General features: G+C 53.8%; 1 protein-coding gene across 1 annotated transcript; it reads right to left on the minus strand.

Annotated features, from left to right (window-relative positions):
• Positions 1-2792: 2792 nt before the first annotated feature.
• GAREM2 (GRB2 associated regulator of MAPK1 subtype 2) lies at positions 2793-16584 on the minus strand. The gene is made up of 6 exons (XM_007938886.1): positions 16473-16584; positions 13363-13503; positions 7192-7322; positions 5409-6458; positions 4264-4433; positions 2793-3822 (listed from the first exon to the last, which is right to left on the minus strand). Exons 1-6 carry the CDS (start codon positions 16582-16584, stop codon positions 2793-2795), a joined length of 2634 nt encoding a protein of 877 aa, XP_007937077.1.

The following is a 16584-nucleotide window of genomic DNA, read 5'->3' on the forward strand; positions in this document are numbered from 1 at the left end:
TAATAGGTATAGCATACATCCAAACCCATTGTCACTGAGTTGATTCTAATTCATGACAACGCTGTGTTTAGAGTAGACCTGCTACACAGGGTTTCCTTGCCTGTAATCTTTATAGAAACAGATTGCCAGGCCTTTGTTCCACAGGTGCCACTAGCTACATTTGAACCACTAGCCTTTAGTGGTCCAGGACAAAGCCTTTGTATAACCCAGGGACCTTCAGGTATGGCCGGGGGCGGGGGGGGGGACCCTCACTGCCATCAAGTAAAATCCAACTCGTCGCAATCCCTTCTTGGATTTCCAAGGCAATATCTCTACGATCTTCCTTCCAGGGAGTGACTGGTGGGTTTGAACTACCAGCCTTCTGGTTAGCAGCCAAATGCCTTAGGCACTAGACCACCAGAGCTCCTAGGTATGGTGGACTAGGATATAAAGGTATTTTTTTTTCCCAAACTGGATTTCCTCATGGTATGATTTTACCCAGTCTTTTCTTGGTATGATTGATAGCTGGTGCACATGTGCTCATTGGGATATGTGGAGTTATGTTGGTATGTTGGAGTTAAGCAGAGGAGGTAACATTAGCCTGATGTTCACTATATCCTACACCTCACTGCTGCCATAAAGCATGGAAAATGGGCTTACAGTATTTCTGCCTCCACAATGCTCATATGAGCAGTCTAGGGAACGCTGATCCCACCCACCACCTGGCTGGAGCCTCAGCTGCTCCCCTCCCCCTGCACTCCTCGTGTGGAAAGTTCCTACATGGCACTCTGGCAGCAGCAGAGCCCAGCCTGGGTAAATAGTGCTGGGGCTCCTAACTAGGCCTGGCAGAAGGATCCACATTGGATGTGTACAGAATCATAACTGAAGTCCCATCACACTTGATGCATTCTAAACTTTCAGATTATTAGTTCCAATCCTTCCTGCCTATACTCTGGTGCAGTGCTTCAAATATTTTCCTGATCCCAGCTCTTGTTGGGACTGGCAGGCAGGTGTTTTAGCTCTGGCTCTAGTAAACGCTGACAGTTGCTAGGAACCCAAACCCTAAAACCAAGTGATCTCTGAGTTGGGGTTTTCAGATGACCAGCAGAAGTAGAAAATTGATTCCCTGCCCCAAGCCCATCCTCAGGCTTCTAAGTGTGGTTGGGCCCTGGCAGGTGGCATTGTGCTCAAAAGCCTAGGTCTCTCCATTAAGCAGCACTAGGTGATTGTGAATCAGGTGCAGCATTAATGAGAGTTGCAGAGTTCTGACAGGGGAGGGGCCGGTGAGGGGCTTTCAGAGGAAGAGACGAGCTGCTGCTTCCAGGGACATGTGAGTGGACCGCATGCACCCACATTTCCAGAGTCTCCTGCCCAGAGGCACAGGCACTGTGCCTGTCGGTCCCCGTGGTTCTCCACAAGAAAGAGCACTTGACATCCAGAACCTCACTTGCACTGTTCATCAGTGGTCTAGCATTTATTTCACTAGTCCATGAGGACTCATTAAGTCAGCTGCAAGGAAACCAAAGGTCTCAGCCCCTCTGTTTCAGTGCTCTACCTCCCGGTTCCCTCTCCCTCAAAGCTGAGGCAGCCTGCTCAAGCATGAGCACCAGCATGGCTTTGCTACTCTTAGGAAACACTGAGGAAATAAATATCTATGTAGACTAGGTAAGGCAGAAGAGAAGACCAGTACCTTGGGGCCCTGACACTAGGGGGCATGAGGAAAATTAACGTGGCTCTGGTTAACGAGAACAGGTGGGAGAAGGGTGGGCTGAGTGGTTGTACACAGTGACCAACATGCTTGAATCATGTGAACAAGTGCAGAGGAACTGAGCTCCATGAAGAGGAAAAATGTAGTCATTGTGCTTTCTCCCAACCATACCCACCTGTGCCAGTGACTGAAAAAAGCAAACAGAACAGGCACCATGTGTTCATCAGTCGAATGATGGGGGCAAGAGAATGACAGAAGAGGGGAGACTGACCACTTCCCTCTAGAATCAAGGAGTGGCTGACCTCAAGCCACCTCCTCTTACATGGAGTCAGAGTCCAAAGACTGAGCCCAACCTGAGAGGATGAGCGAGCCCAGAGCAGAAGCCAGGGCACTCTAGACGTCTGAGGAGCATCTGCCTCCCTAACTAAGTAGGTCAAGGGTAGATCTATGCTTTTCCAAAGTCATCACTCACATACCAGAACGCTGAGGTAGAGCCTCAGGTGCTGGGCCCATGCTTGTGCTTGATTCACTATGCTCGGAGCCAGGAGCCTAGATCAGGGTGGCAGAGGGGGAAAGAAGGGCATCCCAGAGATAGAGACATCAGCACCTCTGACTCTGGGGCAGTTTAGGCCAAAAGCCCACAGAGCACAAAGGAGAGAGGGCACTTAGGGAATTGTGCTTAAATTACAGATCATCCTTCTTTCTTTGTCTCTAACCTGAACCTACAAGCTTGAGAAGTGCAAGATGTCTGAAGTTCTGTAGCAGAGCACAAAGGCCAGCTTTAACCCCCTAAGGGAACCACAGCAAATGCCTCATCTGGCCCACGTGTGCACTGGCATCTCAGCCCCCTCGCCATGTACTCGGCACACTCAGAAGGCAAGGCGACATCCCCATGCTGAGGGGTCTGATGCTGGAGGCCCACATTCCCAAGTGTGTCTCCCCTGGATTCACTCTGCATGGTTGCCTAGCAGCCTCAGTCTTGGCATGGATTCTTCCCGCAGACAGGACTGCTGGCCGCTCAGGGATTGCTGTCCCCAGCAGACCCCGGCTGTTCCCCAGGGCCTCCATGCCAGCATTCTAGCTGTACAGCTGCCCGCCGGGCAGTTCAGATCTTGGGCCGCCAACCTTTGATGAACTGCATGATCTTCTTGACCTGCAGCTTGGTAAGGTGGAAGTCATCTGCCAGGATGTCCTCACTGAGCTGCACAAAGATGCTACCATCAATGCGTTCTCGGGCAAAGAAGCTCACCACGTCCTCGGAGAGCCCAATGAAACGCAGACTGCGAGAGACCTCCTCCAGGGAGAGCGCAGACAGGTCTGCGGGGGGCTGCCAAGAGGGAGCATCCCGGCCTCCCCAGCCTGCAGCTCTGTCCCGGGGACTGGCAGGAGGCCTCTCCAGGTGTCCCTGGGTGAGAAAAAGTCGTGCCCCGCCTGACTCGGGCCCCTGTAGGGCAGCTGGTGACAATGGGGTGGGGACCTGTCGCAGCACCAGGCCTTCAGGCTCAAAGGCCTTGGAGGGAACAAGGGGTGAAAGGTGGGATCCAGGCCCAGGTGCTCCCCCAACTCTGGGCTCCTGATAGCGCAGCAGCTCGCACTCTGGAGACTCGCCCTGCCCCAGCTCAAAGGTGTCAGAGGGCTCCAGGGCTGGTTCCTGCCACTCAGAGGAAGAGGAGGAGGAGGTGAGGCAGGAGGGAGTGGGAGCAGCTGAAAAAGCCTGGCCTGGAGAGGCTGGGCCTGGAGAATAAGCAGGGCTGGAGGTAGGCAGGGCACTCGAGGTGGCTGTAGGCCCAGAAGAGGAGGCCACTGACGGGACTGAAGGGTAGGCAGGTGCAGAAAATGGGTTGAGAGCTCCAAACGGGGCAAAGCGTTTCTGAGGGTGAGAAGGCTTGAATAGAGGTGGGCAGCTGTGGTAGGTCTTGACGGGGGTGTCAGTCCCCAAGACAGAGGCAGCTCGACTGCTCAGGGGCTCAGTGTGGGCCTGGGAGGCCTGGCTGGGCTGTGTGGTCGAGGGCAGGGGTCCTGGGGTTGGGCGGCTCGAGGACTCGCCCACCTTGCAGTCCCCCCAGGTGCAAGGGTAGCAGTAGAGGGAGTACGCATCAGGGGACGGGGAGCCACTGCCACTGCGGGAGCCAGCCCTGTGGGCAGAGACAGACACAAACACACAGAGCAGAACATAAGGCAGAGGAAGAGGGGACAGGCTCATACACGCAATGCAGCAGGCCACCACTCTGTTAGGCCCTAGAGGCCACCACTCTGATCTCAGCATCACCAGCCCCATAGCCCAGCCCTCAAAGCCTGAGACCTTAAGGGAGTCCCGTCCAATCCTCATCAATGAGGGAAAAAATAGCAAAAAGGAAGGAGGCCAAGCAGGAGGCCGGGTCCCAGGCCCCCAGACTCCCAGATAGCAGTGCCCCCTCTCCTGAGTACTGCACTGGGACCCTCACCCTTTGGCCCTCCCAGGCCCGAAGCCTTCCTCTTCCTTAGCACTGACCCACCCCCACCTGCACCCCACTACTTCATCCCCTGCCTCAATCTACCTTGGAAAGATCCAGGACCATGAGAAGAAAGGGACTCACCCATCTTGAAGGCCAGAAGAGTAGTAGGAGAGGCTAGAGCTGGGTGAGTGGACAGGCTGCAGCTTGGGAAAGCGTGGGGGCACAGGGGGGCTGCCTGAGAGCCGGCTACTGCCATTGCCACCCCTGGGAGGAACAGGCGGGGCGTTGAGCAAGCGGCACTCCTCTTTCACCTGCAAGCAGAGGACAGGGAGAATGGATGAAGTGGGCAGGGGCCCTGACACACCCCTGATCCCAGGCAGCCAACACTTCTTATCTTCCCTTTCCCAAGCAGCTGGGCAAGGAGAGTGTTTAGGACTAATGCTTTTCCCCACTTTCCCAAGAGGCTGACTTGCCCGATAACTCAAGAACTCACTCAGCCATCCGCCACCCTCTACCCCTTCTTGCCTCTCCAGTCTGTTTCACTCACCAAAAATGGGCAACACACAATGTCTCCTATTTCCTTGGAAATTCATCATTTAAGAAAAAGAATACAGAAGCACTCGATCAAATACAATCAGACAAGCAGATATATTCCCGCCTCAAGGAAGAGGAGAAAAAGGGTTTGACAGAGGACAGAAAGGGTAGGAAAGTACCATCTCTTCCTTATAGATCAAAATTCCCCAAAGCAGACTGCATGGGTTGTTAATAGGTATTATGTGGCAAGAGGAAATATTCTTGGGACAAACAAATTGGGGAAATTATGCATTTAACAAAATTAAACAAGTTTCCCTGACACAGAACATCTATGACTCCAAAGTGAGAAGAAGAGAGGGCTGGGAATCATATACAACATTTTCTAAACTTATTTTACCAAGAAATCTTCTTTTCACCGCACAACTTAAAGAGCTCCTCCCAAATCTAGGCTCCTCCCAAATCCTCTCAGGTTGGGGACCTACTTTGCATCTTTGTCCCACAATTCCCAATGCCACCATCCCTAGAATCTACTACCACAAATACTCTTGCATATTTTCTCCTTTTCCGCACATCTTTATCATTCTCTGTGACCCACACCAGGGTCTGGAGGTTGAGACATCAAGGCTGGCGTTCAGGAGAACTAGTGTTTCAGGGCTTAACTTTGTACTTACCTGGACAGCCTCCATAGAGTCTAGAGTCAAGAGAGCTCAGCTCCCTGGTTCCCACCCTTCGCTTCAACCACCTTGACTCACCGCTTCGGATTTGGGAGGGACAGGAGGTGGCGGGGCTTCGGATTCCAGGCGGGGTGGCCCGATGATCCCAAAGGAGATGAGGTCAGGCCCCGAGGGCGGCCTAGCCCTGCCCTCGGCGAGGCTCTCGGCCGCCTGATGCGTCCACAGTTCTTCGTAGGGGATCTCGGTGGGCGGCGCGGCTGGCTCGGGGGCGGCCCAGTCGGGGCTCACGTACTCTTGGTCGCCGTCGCCGGCGGGCGGGTGTGGGCCAAGCAGGGCAGGCGTCCTGGTGGGCACGGGGACGCGCGGCGCGGGCAGGCAAAGGCGCGCGCGGCGCGGGCTGGCGCAGTCGTCTGCAAGCTCGGCAGGCGCCTCGCGCACAGCGGTTGAGTACTCGTCCGGGTCGAAGCGCTCGCGGCAGTAGGAGGCGCTGTCGCGCACCAAGCGCTCGACGCGCGGGTCTCCGGCCAGCAGGCCCTGTGGCAGCGCGAAGCGCGGAGTGTCGGTGAGCAGCAGGAAGTGCAATGGCGCCGGACCCTCGCGGCGCAGCGCAAGCCCCAGCACCACGGTCTTGGAAATGATGCTGACCAGCTTGTAGCAGTGGCCCTCGCGCACTGGGTGCAGGTCGTAGGGGTTGCGAGGCGGCCGGCTTGGCACCAGCACGTTCACGGGAAGCCGCACACGCTCGATGATTGCGCGCACCGTGTGCTCGCCTTCCTGCATCTGCAGCTCTAGCGGACTGCGCGTGCTGAAGCGGCCCTGGCACTGGAATGGCAGGCTCAGGCTCTCGTTGGTGCGGTGGTTCATACAGATGAGGCAGGGCATCTTGCCTTTGATGGGCCTGGCACCTCCGCCAGTGCCAGCAGCCCCCGCACCCCCTGGGCCACCGCCGCCCACACCAGCCAGCGCCCCTGCCCGGCCCAGCTTGCGCAAGAGGGTGGTAAAGCGCGAGCGCTCCTTGGTGGTCTTGGCACACAGAATCTCCGCCTGACCCATGAGAGTTAGCTCGTCGCCTGCATGCAGCGTAAAGTTGTACACCTCGCTGTCCTCGCTGAACTCGCCTGACACCACCTGGGGATTCCAGAAACAGCAGAGGCCTGAGCCAGGTGTCCAAGGAAAACCATGCAGCCAGCCAGGTGGGACCCTCCTCTTCAGGCCCTCGCCCTCCCAGGGTTGAGACAAAATTATGAGCCTCGAATTGGGGTCAGGAGTCCCACGTTCCATCCTAGAGGAGCCAAGTGGTAGTTGTGCAACCTTAAGTTAGTTGCCTTGCTGGGCTTCAGTTACCTCCTACTTGGAAGAGTAGCTGTAAGGACTAAATATATGTAATAAATGGTAACTTACATTTTCTTTAAAATGTGGGTGATAATAATGCCCCACCCATTCAACAAGGCTATTGTAAAGGGAAGTAAATTGATGGATAACAAAGTGTTTCTGAACAATAAAGTGCTATTTGTGTGCAAGTGCAGCATGGTTTGCACTGGATGCTTCCCCACAACTACCACCTCTGCCAGTGGATACTAGAAAAACAAGGATACTAGGACAGGCTACCCTGAAAGGTCCCCAAGTCAAGGATGACCTTCCACATATACATATATACCTCCTCCGGCTTCACCATCTTTTGCAGGAAGTTCTTCAACCCAGTGGGTCATCTACTCTGACATGGTCCAAATGTGCAAAAAGTCACCATAAGCCACATTGGACACCTTCCCTTCCTGGAACTTAAAAATTCTCTCCAAGCAAGGTCAGGGTTGCCCCTGAGGGGCAGGATGAGGGCAGCATTTCTAGTGCTAGAAAAACTCACCTTGACACTGAAGGTGATGGCTTCCATTACAAAGATGCGGTCAGGGAAGACGCTGGCCACCTCCTCCACGCTGCTGAAGTACCTCACCGGCTCCCGAACATCCCGAGCCTGCTCCAGGAGTTTGAACTTCCCTGCACAAGGGGAATGCAGGCTGCAGGGATTGGTCTCCCTGTCTGGAGCCTGGCCTCCATTCTGAGAGCCCTTAGGGTTCCTACTTCTCACTGCCCTCACTCAGCCAGCCCCTCCAGGACTCAGGTGGGCAGAGGGTTTGCACTTACAAGGTGGAGGGGACAGCTTATCTGGCTTTTGGATCAGTGAGGGGGTGAGCAGAGATCTCTGGCAACTAGAACACAGTCCTCCCCCTATGGAGAACTTGTGGGTGAGGGCAGTGGCTGCCAAACACATGGATACAGAGCCGGCCTCTGACTGGTTGTGACCCTAGCCAAGTCACTTCTGCTCTCTTGGCCTCTGGGTCCTCATCTGAGGGGGTGGAGCTAATAATAGTTGGTCCTGCATCCACCTTGGGATGCTGCTCTACACTGAGGCACTGACCAGACTAAGGGCCCAGGCCCAAGCCTCAGAGCCCCTGGGAGCAGCTGCTCTAATTCCAGCTCTGTTTCCAGGCCCTTTCCTGACCTTATATCCAGTCCTACGTCCCAGAGACCTCTAAGCTGAGCCCAGCAAAGCCACTTCCGTCAGATGAGGCCTTCCCAACCTTCAGTCCAGGGCTATCACTGGCTGGCTCGGCACATGCCTCCAGGAAACACATTTTAAAGAAATGATGATGCTCAGTGGGGCTGACACTCCTGTGTAAACTGCCATACCTTTTATGTGCCAGACACTATGCTAAGCCCTACATAGGATACAGATTTGTGTAAAATACAGTCTGCCCACAAGGTAATCAAGATATAGTGGGTGAGATGGTAAGTACCCAATGGTGGCAGGAGATGACAGGAGCTACAAGAGGCATGAAAAAAGAGCTAAAGGATCACTGAAAAGGGAGACAGACACCGGCCTGGCAGAGTCAGATGGGATGATTGAGCTACACCATAAGAAGAAAGGGGCTTTCACAGAATGAACATTCCACATGAAAGAAATAACATAAACAAAGACACAGACATGGAAGCAGACTGCATGCCTGGCATGGGGAGTGCCTAGAGGGGACGGTTTGAGGAAAGGATGGCAGGAGGTAAAGCACACAGCAGCTGGGTTATGAAAGGCTTTGAATGCTGTGCTAAGGGAGTAGAACTTTATAAGAAGTGAGACCCACTGGGGGGTATTGAGCAAGGAAATATCATGATCCAGGTTGAACTCTATAAAGATCACTGGGAATCACCCAGTAATGAGGCCTGGCAAAGAGCTAGGGCAACAACGCAGAGGTTGGAATAGAGGCTCATTACCTTGGGTGACTAAATGAGGAGTGGGTGGAGAAGGAAAGGACTAAGGACAGTGCATTCAGGCTACCAGCCTGGTCAGAAGTGATGGAGGCTGGGAAGGAAGAGGGACTGGGTCCCAACTATAGGCAGCCATGACAAAACTATTAACCCAAACTGGGAGTCTAGGAAGAACAAGTGGTGGGTAGGGGCAGATCCTGGGCAGCCCAAGACCTCCAGGTGCTACTGTCCCAGGGCAGATGAGCCTGTGGGGTGGAATGGACTGAAGGTCACCAGCCTGCAGATGACAGCTTTAGCTGTGGCCATGTGACATGGCTCAGAGAAGAAGAGCAGAGGAGCTTAAACCTTTGAGGATGGCTTCCCAGAAAAAATGTTTATATCATGAACACACACACACACATGATTTTGTCAATCCGAAAAGGAACTCTGATGATACAGTGGTTAAAGTGCTCAGCTACTAACCAAAAGGTCTGCAGTTCAAACCCACCAACTGCTTCGTGGGAGAAGGATGTAGCAGCCTGCTTCTGTAAAGATTTACAGCCTTGGAAAGCCTAAGGGGCAGTTCTACTGTGTCCAAAAGATCTCTATGAATCGGAATCGACTTGATGGCAATGAGAACTCCCAAGGCCCAGTCAGAGACCCAAATTAAGGGAACTCTGTTGGCGTAGTGCCTAAGGCACTTGACTGCTAACCAGAAGGCTGGCAGTTCAAACCCACCAGCCACTCCTCAGAAGGAAGATTGGGCAATCTACTTCCGTAGAGATACTGCCTTGGAAACCCAAGGAGGGGTCGCTAAGAGTCGGAATCGACTCCACAGCAATGAGTTTGGGTTTTGGTTTCTGGTGCAGAGTATGAAGCACAGAAGGCCAAGGGCAGAACCTGCAGCAGCAACATCTAGAAGTAGGAAGAAAGCGAGAGCCACAAACGACAAGGGAAAATATGCGAGAAATATCCCAGAGAAAGCTGAAAGGGGAGTCCCCCAGATCTGCCCTAACCACCCTGCGACCCTTGTAGGAAGAGGCTGCAGATGTGCCACAGCCTGAGGGACCCCACAACGAGCATCAGTCTGGGAGTTAGGAACAGGAGTTTCAGACAGTGTGCAGACCCCCACCCTCATGCCTCCTCCTCCCCCCACAGCCACACACAATACCTCCTCAGATGGAGGCTGGGAAGGAAGAGGGACTGGGTCCCAACTATAAGCAGCCAGGCAAGGAGAAATGCCCCCTGTAGAGAGCCGGAGCCAGTCAGGGTTAGAAACCCAGGAGGATGTGGCTATAAGGAGGATCGATGTAACCATGGCACCCAGCCCCCTCACACTGCTGCAGCCGGAGCCCAGCGCCTACCATTATGGCTGGGAAGAAGGAAGGAAGACCTCCCGGAGCCAGCTCTGGCCCCCTGGAAGCCTTTTCCTACTCCCAGCCTCCAAGCCAGGCCAGAGCAGCTTCCTCTCCTGCCTTCCCCTATGTGAGATCTGAGCCCCCCTCCCCTCCAGAGACTAGCCCTACCCTGGCCTGCCCCTCCTCCCTGTCCTAGACCCCCCCAGAACACATTCATGCCTGCCTGATTGTTCCTTCCATCCTCCTTTATTACCCATCCTCCCCTTAGCACCTGGCCAAGAGAAGAAGCTCAACAAAAGCTGAAAAAAAAAAAAAAGCAAACCAAACTCACTGCCATGGAGTCAGACCCAACTCATAGCGACCCCTCCTTGGGTTTCCCAGGCAGTATCACTGTGGAAGTAACTTGCCCAACCTTCCTTCAGAGAAGTGGCTGGTTTGAACCACCAGCCTTCTGGTTAGCAGTCAAATGCCACCAGAGCTCCCCAATAAAGGCTGGTGGGTAAAAAATACAAGCTTTGGAATCCGACAGACTTGGCTGAATCCCAGCTCTGCCGCTAGCCATTTGCGTGACCTTGGGCAAATTATTTAATCTCTCTGGGCTTCAGTTTTCCCATCTGTAAAATGGAAGCATACTACTCAGCTCACAGGGCAGGGCACGTATGACAAGTGCTTCCCATGGCACAAAGCCAGTACAGATTTGGGCTGTGATGCCATGCTCAGGGAAGAAGCCTGTGCCCTTCCAGCAGGAATTATAGGGAGATTATTTCAGAGAAGCCAGGCCTCCCTGCCTCCCTAACGGAGGCTGGGGTGGGGCACTCGCAGCACCCTACCCCCAACTCAGCTCGGAACGCTGCCCTTCCCCTTCCCCACCTCCTCGGGAGGCAGCTCTCTCCGTGGTCCGCAGCCGGCCCGCCCCTCCCGCCCAGCTTTCATTATTAATTCATTAGGAGAAATCAGCGTAGGGCAATGCACTCAGCGCGTCCTTGTCCTCGTTAACCCGCTGTCGGCCTGGCCCTTCCCCCTCCTAGGGGGCTTCCGCTTCCCTTCCCCCATTCAGGCAATCCAGAGCGGCCCACAGGAAAAATAGGGTAGAGACGCAACACCACTGCAGACCAACTGTCACGCACTCAGGGGGGCGCCGAAAGAGATGGGGGGAAAGGGCTGAGAGCCCAGGACTCCTAATTCTCTGAGAGACTGTGTGCTTTGGTTTCCCTCTCTGTAAAAAGGGGACTTAATCTTCACCAGGGGTCCCTAGGTGAAGCAAACTGTTTGCCGTGACCTATAAATCGAAAGGATGACAGTCAAAACCCACCCAGTGGTGCTGCTGTGGAAGAAAGACCAACTGATCTGCTTCCATAAAGATTGCCGAGAACACCCTATGGAGCTCAGTCCTGCTCTGTAACACATGGGGTCGCCAGGAGTTAGAATCCACCGGACAGCAACAGGTTTGCTTTTTGGTGTGGTAACCCTCTCTAGAACTTTAATGATACAACTGAGAAGTGTAGTCCCTGAAACAATGCTTCTAGCAGTGAGAGTGTTTTCCAGCATTTTTCTTTTTTATCCCAAGAAGACCTGAGACCTCTCTCTGGGGCAATGCCAGAGTTCCAGGCTAGGAAATTTTTAGCATGGAGAAGTCCCTGCCCTACCCCTACCTACCAAGGGCTCCACACCCAGGACAGGACTCAAAGCCAGAAAGACACCTGAGATAGTTTCCTCCTCTTCTAAGTGAGGTTTGAGGGGTACAATGGTACCAATTTCACAGGGTTGTTGTCTAGAACAAAACAGAGCATGTGTGTAAAGGGCTTAGGTCTGTCCTACAGGCTCAGGGGAGACTCGGGGGAGAAAAGCACTGAGCATTCCCCAGTTCAAAGGGTTCCCAGCCACTGTTGTCTACCTCGTTGGACACAGAGTACACAGTGTCCTATAGCAGTGAAGAACACCAAAAGAAACAAAACAAAACCCACTGCCATCAAGTCAATTCCAACTCATAGTCAGAATGAGCATAATCTCATTTAAAAGTCTAAAATCTTAGACTCATAGCAACCCCCGTTGGGTTTCCAAGGCAGCAAACCTTTACAGACGTGGAATGGCTGCTGGGTTTGAACCGCCAACCCTCTGGTTAGCAGTCCAATGCCTTAGGCACTACACCAACAGATCTCCTTAGACCTGGGCAAAGCACAGAAGCTCCAGGAGCTTCAGTTTCCTTGGAAGTTATATGGAGTCAGCAAGACTTTCTCACAGGGTTGCTGTGAGGATGATATGAGAACTAACTCTCAACCCAGTGTCTGGAAATACCCAGCCCAGCCCATTCTCAATACATAGGAGCTGTGGTATCCTAGGCCCACAGAGGGGCATCTTTTAGATGCCCATTCATCACCACAGCACACAATACCCTGTGGCCACTGCACCCATGGTATGGTGCAGCAAGGACTAGCCCTAGAGTCAGGATCCCTGAGTCTGGCCCTTACTACTTACTAGCTATGTGACCCTGGGAGCTCTGGTGGCATAGTGCCTAAGGCATTTGACTGCTAACCAGAAGGCTAGCAGTTCAAACCCACCAGCCACTCCTCAGAAGATAGACTAAGCAATCTACCTCTGTAGTGATACTGCCTCAGAAACCCAAGGAGGAGTGGCTGTGAGTCAGATCCCACGCCATGGCAGTGAATTTAGTTGTTTTTTTTGTTTGTTTGTTTGTTTTTAATGTGACCCTAGGTAACTCACTTCCCTTCTTAGGCCCTCTATTTCATCCTCTGTAAAACAGAAGGGCTGTACTTGCTTTATTCAAAACAGAATCCTTCCTTCAAACAAAACCTTATATAAATTGTCAACATCATACATAGAACAGATAAAAGTAGTTCATTAGCATAATCTCATCTAAAAGTCTAAAATTTTAATAGTCACTTATAAAGTCAATCAATGAAAATAAAGAGCTGTTTGAGTAAGACAAAAATTGGGAACAACAGGATTAGAGCTGACCAGGGCAGCCATATAATCAGCCTCAGTATCTCCTTTGTTTTTGAAGTTTTTTGGTTGTACAATGTTGAGATGATCTTGGCAGATGTTCTCTTTGAGGGTCTGTATGAAAAAGGGTTAATGAGGCAGCTCAAGATACACACTGAGGTATATATCAAGGTTTGATTTGTAGTGATTTGAGGGAGTGGGTATTTTTTTAATCATTAATTTAAAATCTGCAAATCTGCAAGTCACGTCTCCAGAAGCCCAGAGTGCCACAAAGCAGTATGAAAACCACTAGACTAGGCAACCATCATTCTGCCACCCATGGGGCTTTAACTTCATGTCCTCTCTCATCCCTGCATCTCCAAGGACAGGCTGGTTACCAACAGCTCCCTGCAAGCCTTCCCTACCCCATACCCTTGGCTCCAGACCCTCCTGCCTATATCTCTCTCCCTCCATAGACCTTATGCACCAGCTGGGCACACCTGGGTACTGCAGGGGGATGTCGATCTTGGGCCCGATGACATAGTGGCCTTCCTCTAGGGTGTGGGCAGTCACTGTCGTCCACTGTCGGCAGGAGTGGATGAGCAGGATGTCACGCTCACTGACACCCTCGGCATACTCCCCTGGGAAGGGGATGACAGACAGAGAAAGAGGAAAAGAGAGAGAGATGTTAGGTGGGGCAGGAAGAACAAGCAGGGTTATCTCACCAAGACATCACCCTGGGACAGCTCCCCAAGATCCCTGTCCAAGTTAGCTATGCTCAAGGGGCAGGTGGGCTGCCAGTTGGGGCCTCAGGGCTGAGTCAGGCCCTGCCTCTCCTGCTCCAGGTTCAGTGTGGCCCATGACCTCCAGCCCAGTCAGTCCCTCATTCACCATTCAATTGGAGACACTGCTATCCCAGGCCTTGTGCTGGGGGCTTTTAGTGGATGAGCCCAGCCTCTGCCCTCCAAGAGCACTTAGGCCCACAAAATGAACAAATGAATGAACAAACGAACGAACAAACAAACAAATAAATGAACCACTGCTGGGTTTCTGAGGCAGTATCACTAGGGAAGTAGATTGCCCAACCTTCCTTCCGAGGAGTGGCTGGTGGGTTTGAACCACCAGCCTTCTGGTTAGTAGTCAAATAAATGCCTTAGGCACTATGCCACCAGAGTTCTCATAGGCCCACAGGGAGGAACAGTTTGAGGCACTGAATGGAGGGGAGAAGCAGGCTGGCTGGGGGTGGGGTAAGGGAGGGAGACTTTCCTGAGCAGGAGATACCTAAGCTGAGCCTGAAGACCAGCAGAATTCTCAGCCTCTAAGTCAGTGCCAGGCCGGGCAAAGGAGGCCTTGTTGAGGGAGTAGTGAGGGCCTAGAAGAGGTTTCTGGCACTAGTTTTGGGTGCCAGCTGTGAGGGCTTCTCCAGCGCCATCAGTCACTTGGGTTAGGAGAATGGCAGGGCGTAGAGGTGCTGACTCCTAGCTCTTCCAGCGCAGAACCTTCCTTGTCACCCAGTGCCATGGGCAGTCTCCTGCATTCAGGGGACTCAAAGAGGGGGAATAAGCCCTCAGACACCCCAAGCTCTCCCAGGCCCTTCATTCTCCCAGCTTTTGGAACAGTTATGACTGCTGGAGGAGGGGGCTTAGAAGGTAGGAGGACCGAGAGTGGTAGGATGAGGAGGGTTTAGTCTTGGTAGAAGCTGTCTGTACTGGGGCAGAGGTGTTGGGAGGGGCTTAGGCCCCCGGGAGGCTCAACCCAGGCAACGGTTTCCAGGGGAGCGGAGGGGCTGGCCCAGCTTCCAGGAGACTGGTGGGCCGTCTCCTGGCTGCAGCTGGTGGGCAGAGTGGGGGTGGGGGATGCCTCCTTCCCAGCCCTCTCAGACACAACTTACTAAATTCCTGCCACCCAACCAAATGGGAAATGGTTTATACCCTGTTGGCTTTGGTATGTGTATATGTGGTATACATGTGTGTATGTGGGAGGAAGGTTGTTTCAGGCCTGTGGAGAGGGTGGGGCTCCCACTGTATATGTGCTAGGTGGGGGAGTGGGGAGGTCTGAGCCACAGCCACACTGACACACACCAACAGTCATGGGGCCAGGTCACCAACATTTGAACCACTATAGACACCTGGCCCACAGTCACCCCAACAAACAACTCACTCTCATGTTCTCACTGAGGGTGTCCTCCCAAATGCTCAGCCACCCAGGGACCTTTAAGGCCATACACTTTTGATCACATTTATACTCTGAGTGTAACCAAGACCACACACTGTCACAAATAGACATTTGGGTCTGATGCCAGTCATTCATTCTCTCTTTCATCCATATATCTTTGTCAGGCAGGATGAGCCTGAAGCCTAGCAGGAAGATTAAAAAATGGGCCATTCTAATGGGACATGAAGTAGGAGACAGGGCAGGGGTACCAGAAGATGCCAGGGGAGCCTAGAGGAGCCCCTACCTCGGCTGAAGAGCTCAGAGAAAACGCCAGGAAAGGGAGGTGATACCAAAGAAGATGTGTGCAAAGTGGCCAGGCAAAAACTTGAGGCAAGAATATTCTATTCACACACACACAGAGACCCTTCCTGCTGACAATGAACCTCAGGATCACACGCTGACGATCTGGTGCCATTACAGGGCATAAGATGTTGGGCCACCGGGTATCCCAGCCATACAGCCCCTACATGGACCATCCCACAGAGCCTGCTCCCAGGGCACACTGACGTTCCTGGTGCCCACTCCTCGCTGCTGCGGGCCAGAGGAGGGACTGCGAGGCCCCCGCAGGGCCGATCCGGCTGCCGCGGGCCCCATTAGCATTCCGGGAAGCGAGTGTGCCAACGCTGGCCAAACCCCTATTCTTCTCACACACAAAACCCCCGGCCTGGCTGCCAGCCCTGGCTCCTGCCCCTCCCCCAGCCAAGCAGCCCCCTTCCCCCAAACGGCCCCCTTGCTCCGTACCACCTCCAGGCGTCCTCTCTTGGGCCCGCATGCAGTGTCCCCTCATTAGAGCCTCCCAGGCTCCATGGAGAAGTGGAGCGGGGCTTGGTGGGCGAGCGGGAGGTCCTGGAGGGGCACGCTTGGCGGGAGGGGCCCCTCCCTCGGGCTTCTTCTGGAAGTGGCTTGCCCGCCCTTCGGGTACTCAAGGCTGCACCCCGGGACGCGAATGGAGGGTAGGAAGAAAGTCACAAGAGAGGCTGAACAGGGCTGGTGGTGACGGCGGTGGGAGGACAGAGTCTGAGGCCCAAAGAATGCGAGAGGATCTAGGTGAGAGGCCGGAGACAAAGGGATAGACAGGGTGCAGTCGGGGCGAAGGGTCTGAGGGGTGATGGGAAAGGGGTGCGCCGACGGCGCGGGCGCGGTGCCTTGGCGGCGCTTTGGGTTCCATGTGATCCGGCCGGTCTCTGATTTCCTGTGCGGGTCCGCGGAGCCCAGGAAGAGAGACTGACTCTCGGCTCCTGGGCCCCAGGTCTCCTGGGAGGCGCGCCAGGGGCTGCGCGGAGCTCGCGCGGGAGAACGAGGAGGATGGGAAACACATCCTTATGGTCACACTAGCACCTGCCTGGAGAGTCCCCAGTTTCCCCGCGGATCTCCCAAATGCTCTCCCCACTAGTACCTGGTCCCAGACAGGCGAGCGTGGGCAGGCGGCAGCGGCTGACGATGAGGTCCAGCGGGAAGGCGCCCATGCTCCAGCGCAGGCCGGCCAGTCCTGCCGTCAGTTTCTCCAT

This window comes from Orycteropus afer, unplaced genomic scaffold, assembly GCF_000298275.1.
Source record: "Orycteropus afer afer isolate SDZICR_OR568_19922 unplaced genomic scaffold, OryAfe1.0 scaffold00054, whole genome shotgun sequence".
Lineage (NCBI taxonomy): Eukaryota > Metazoa > Chordata > Mammalia > Tubulidentata > Orycteropodidae > Orycteropus > Orycteropus afer.

Bases quoted from the DNA above. Each gene is read 5' to 3' on its own strand.
- GAREM2 (XM_007938886.1), bottom strand. From the start codon at position 16,584: ATGGAGAAACTGACGGCAGGACTGGCCGGCCTGCGCTGGAGCATGGGC. The intron at 6,459-7,191 runs GTGAGTTTTTCT...TGGAATCCCCAG, and splicing joins CCATCACCTTCAGTGTCAAG to GTGGTGTCAGGCGAGTTCAG. The intron at 3,823-4,263 runs GTGAGTCCCTTT...CTCTGCCCACAG, and splicing joins TCTTCTGGCCTTCAAGATGG to GGCTGGCTCCCGCAGTGGCA.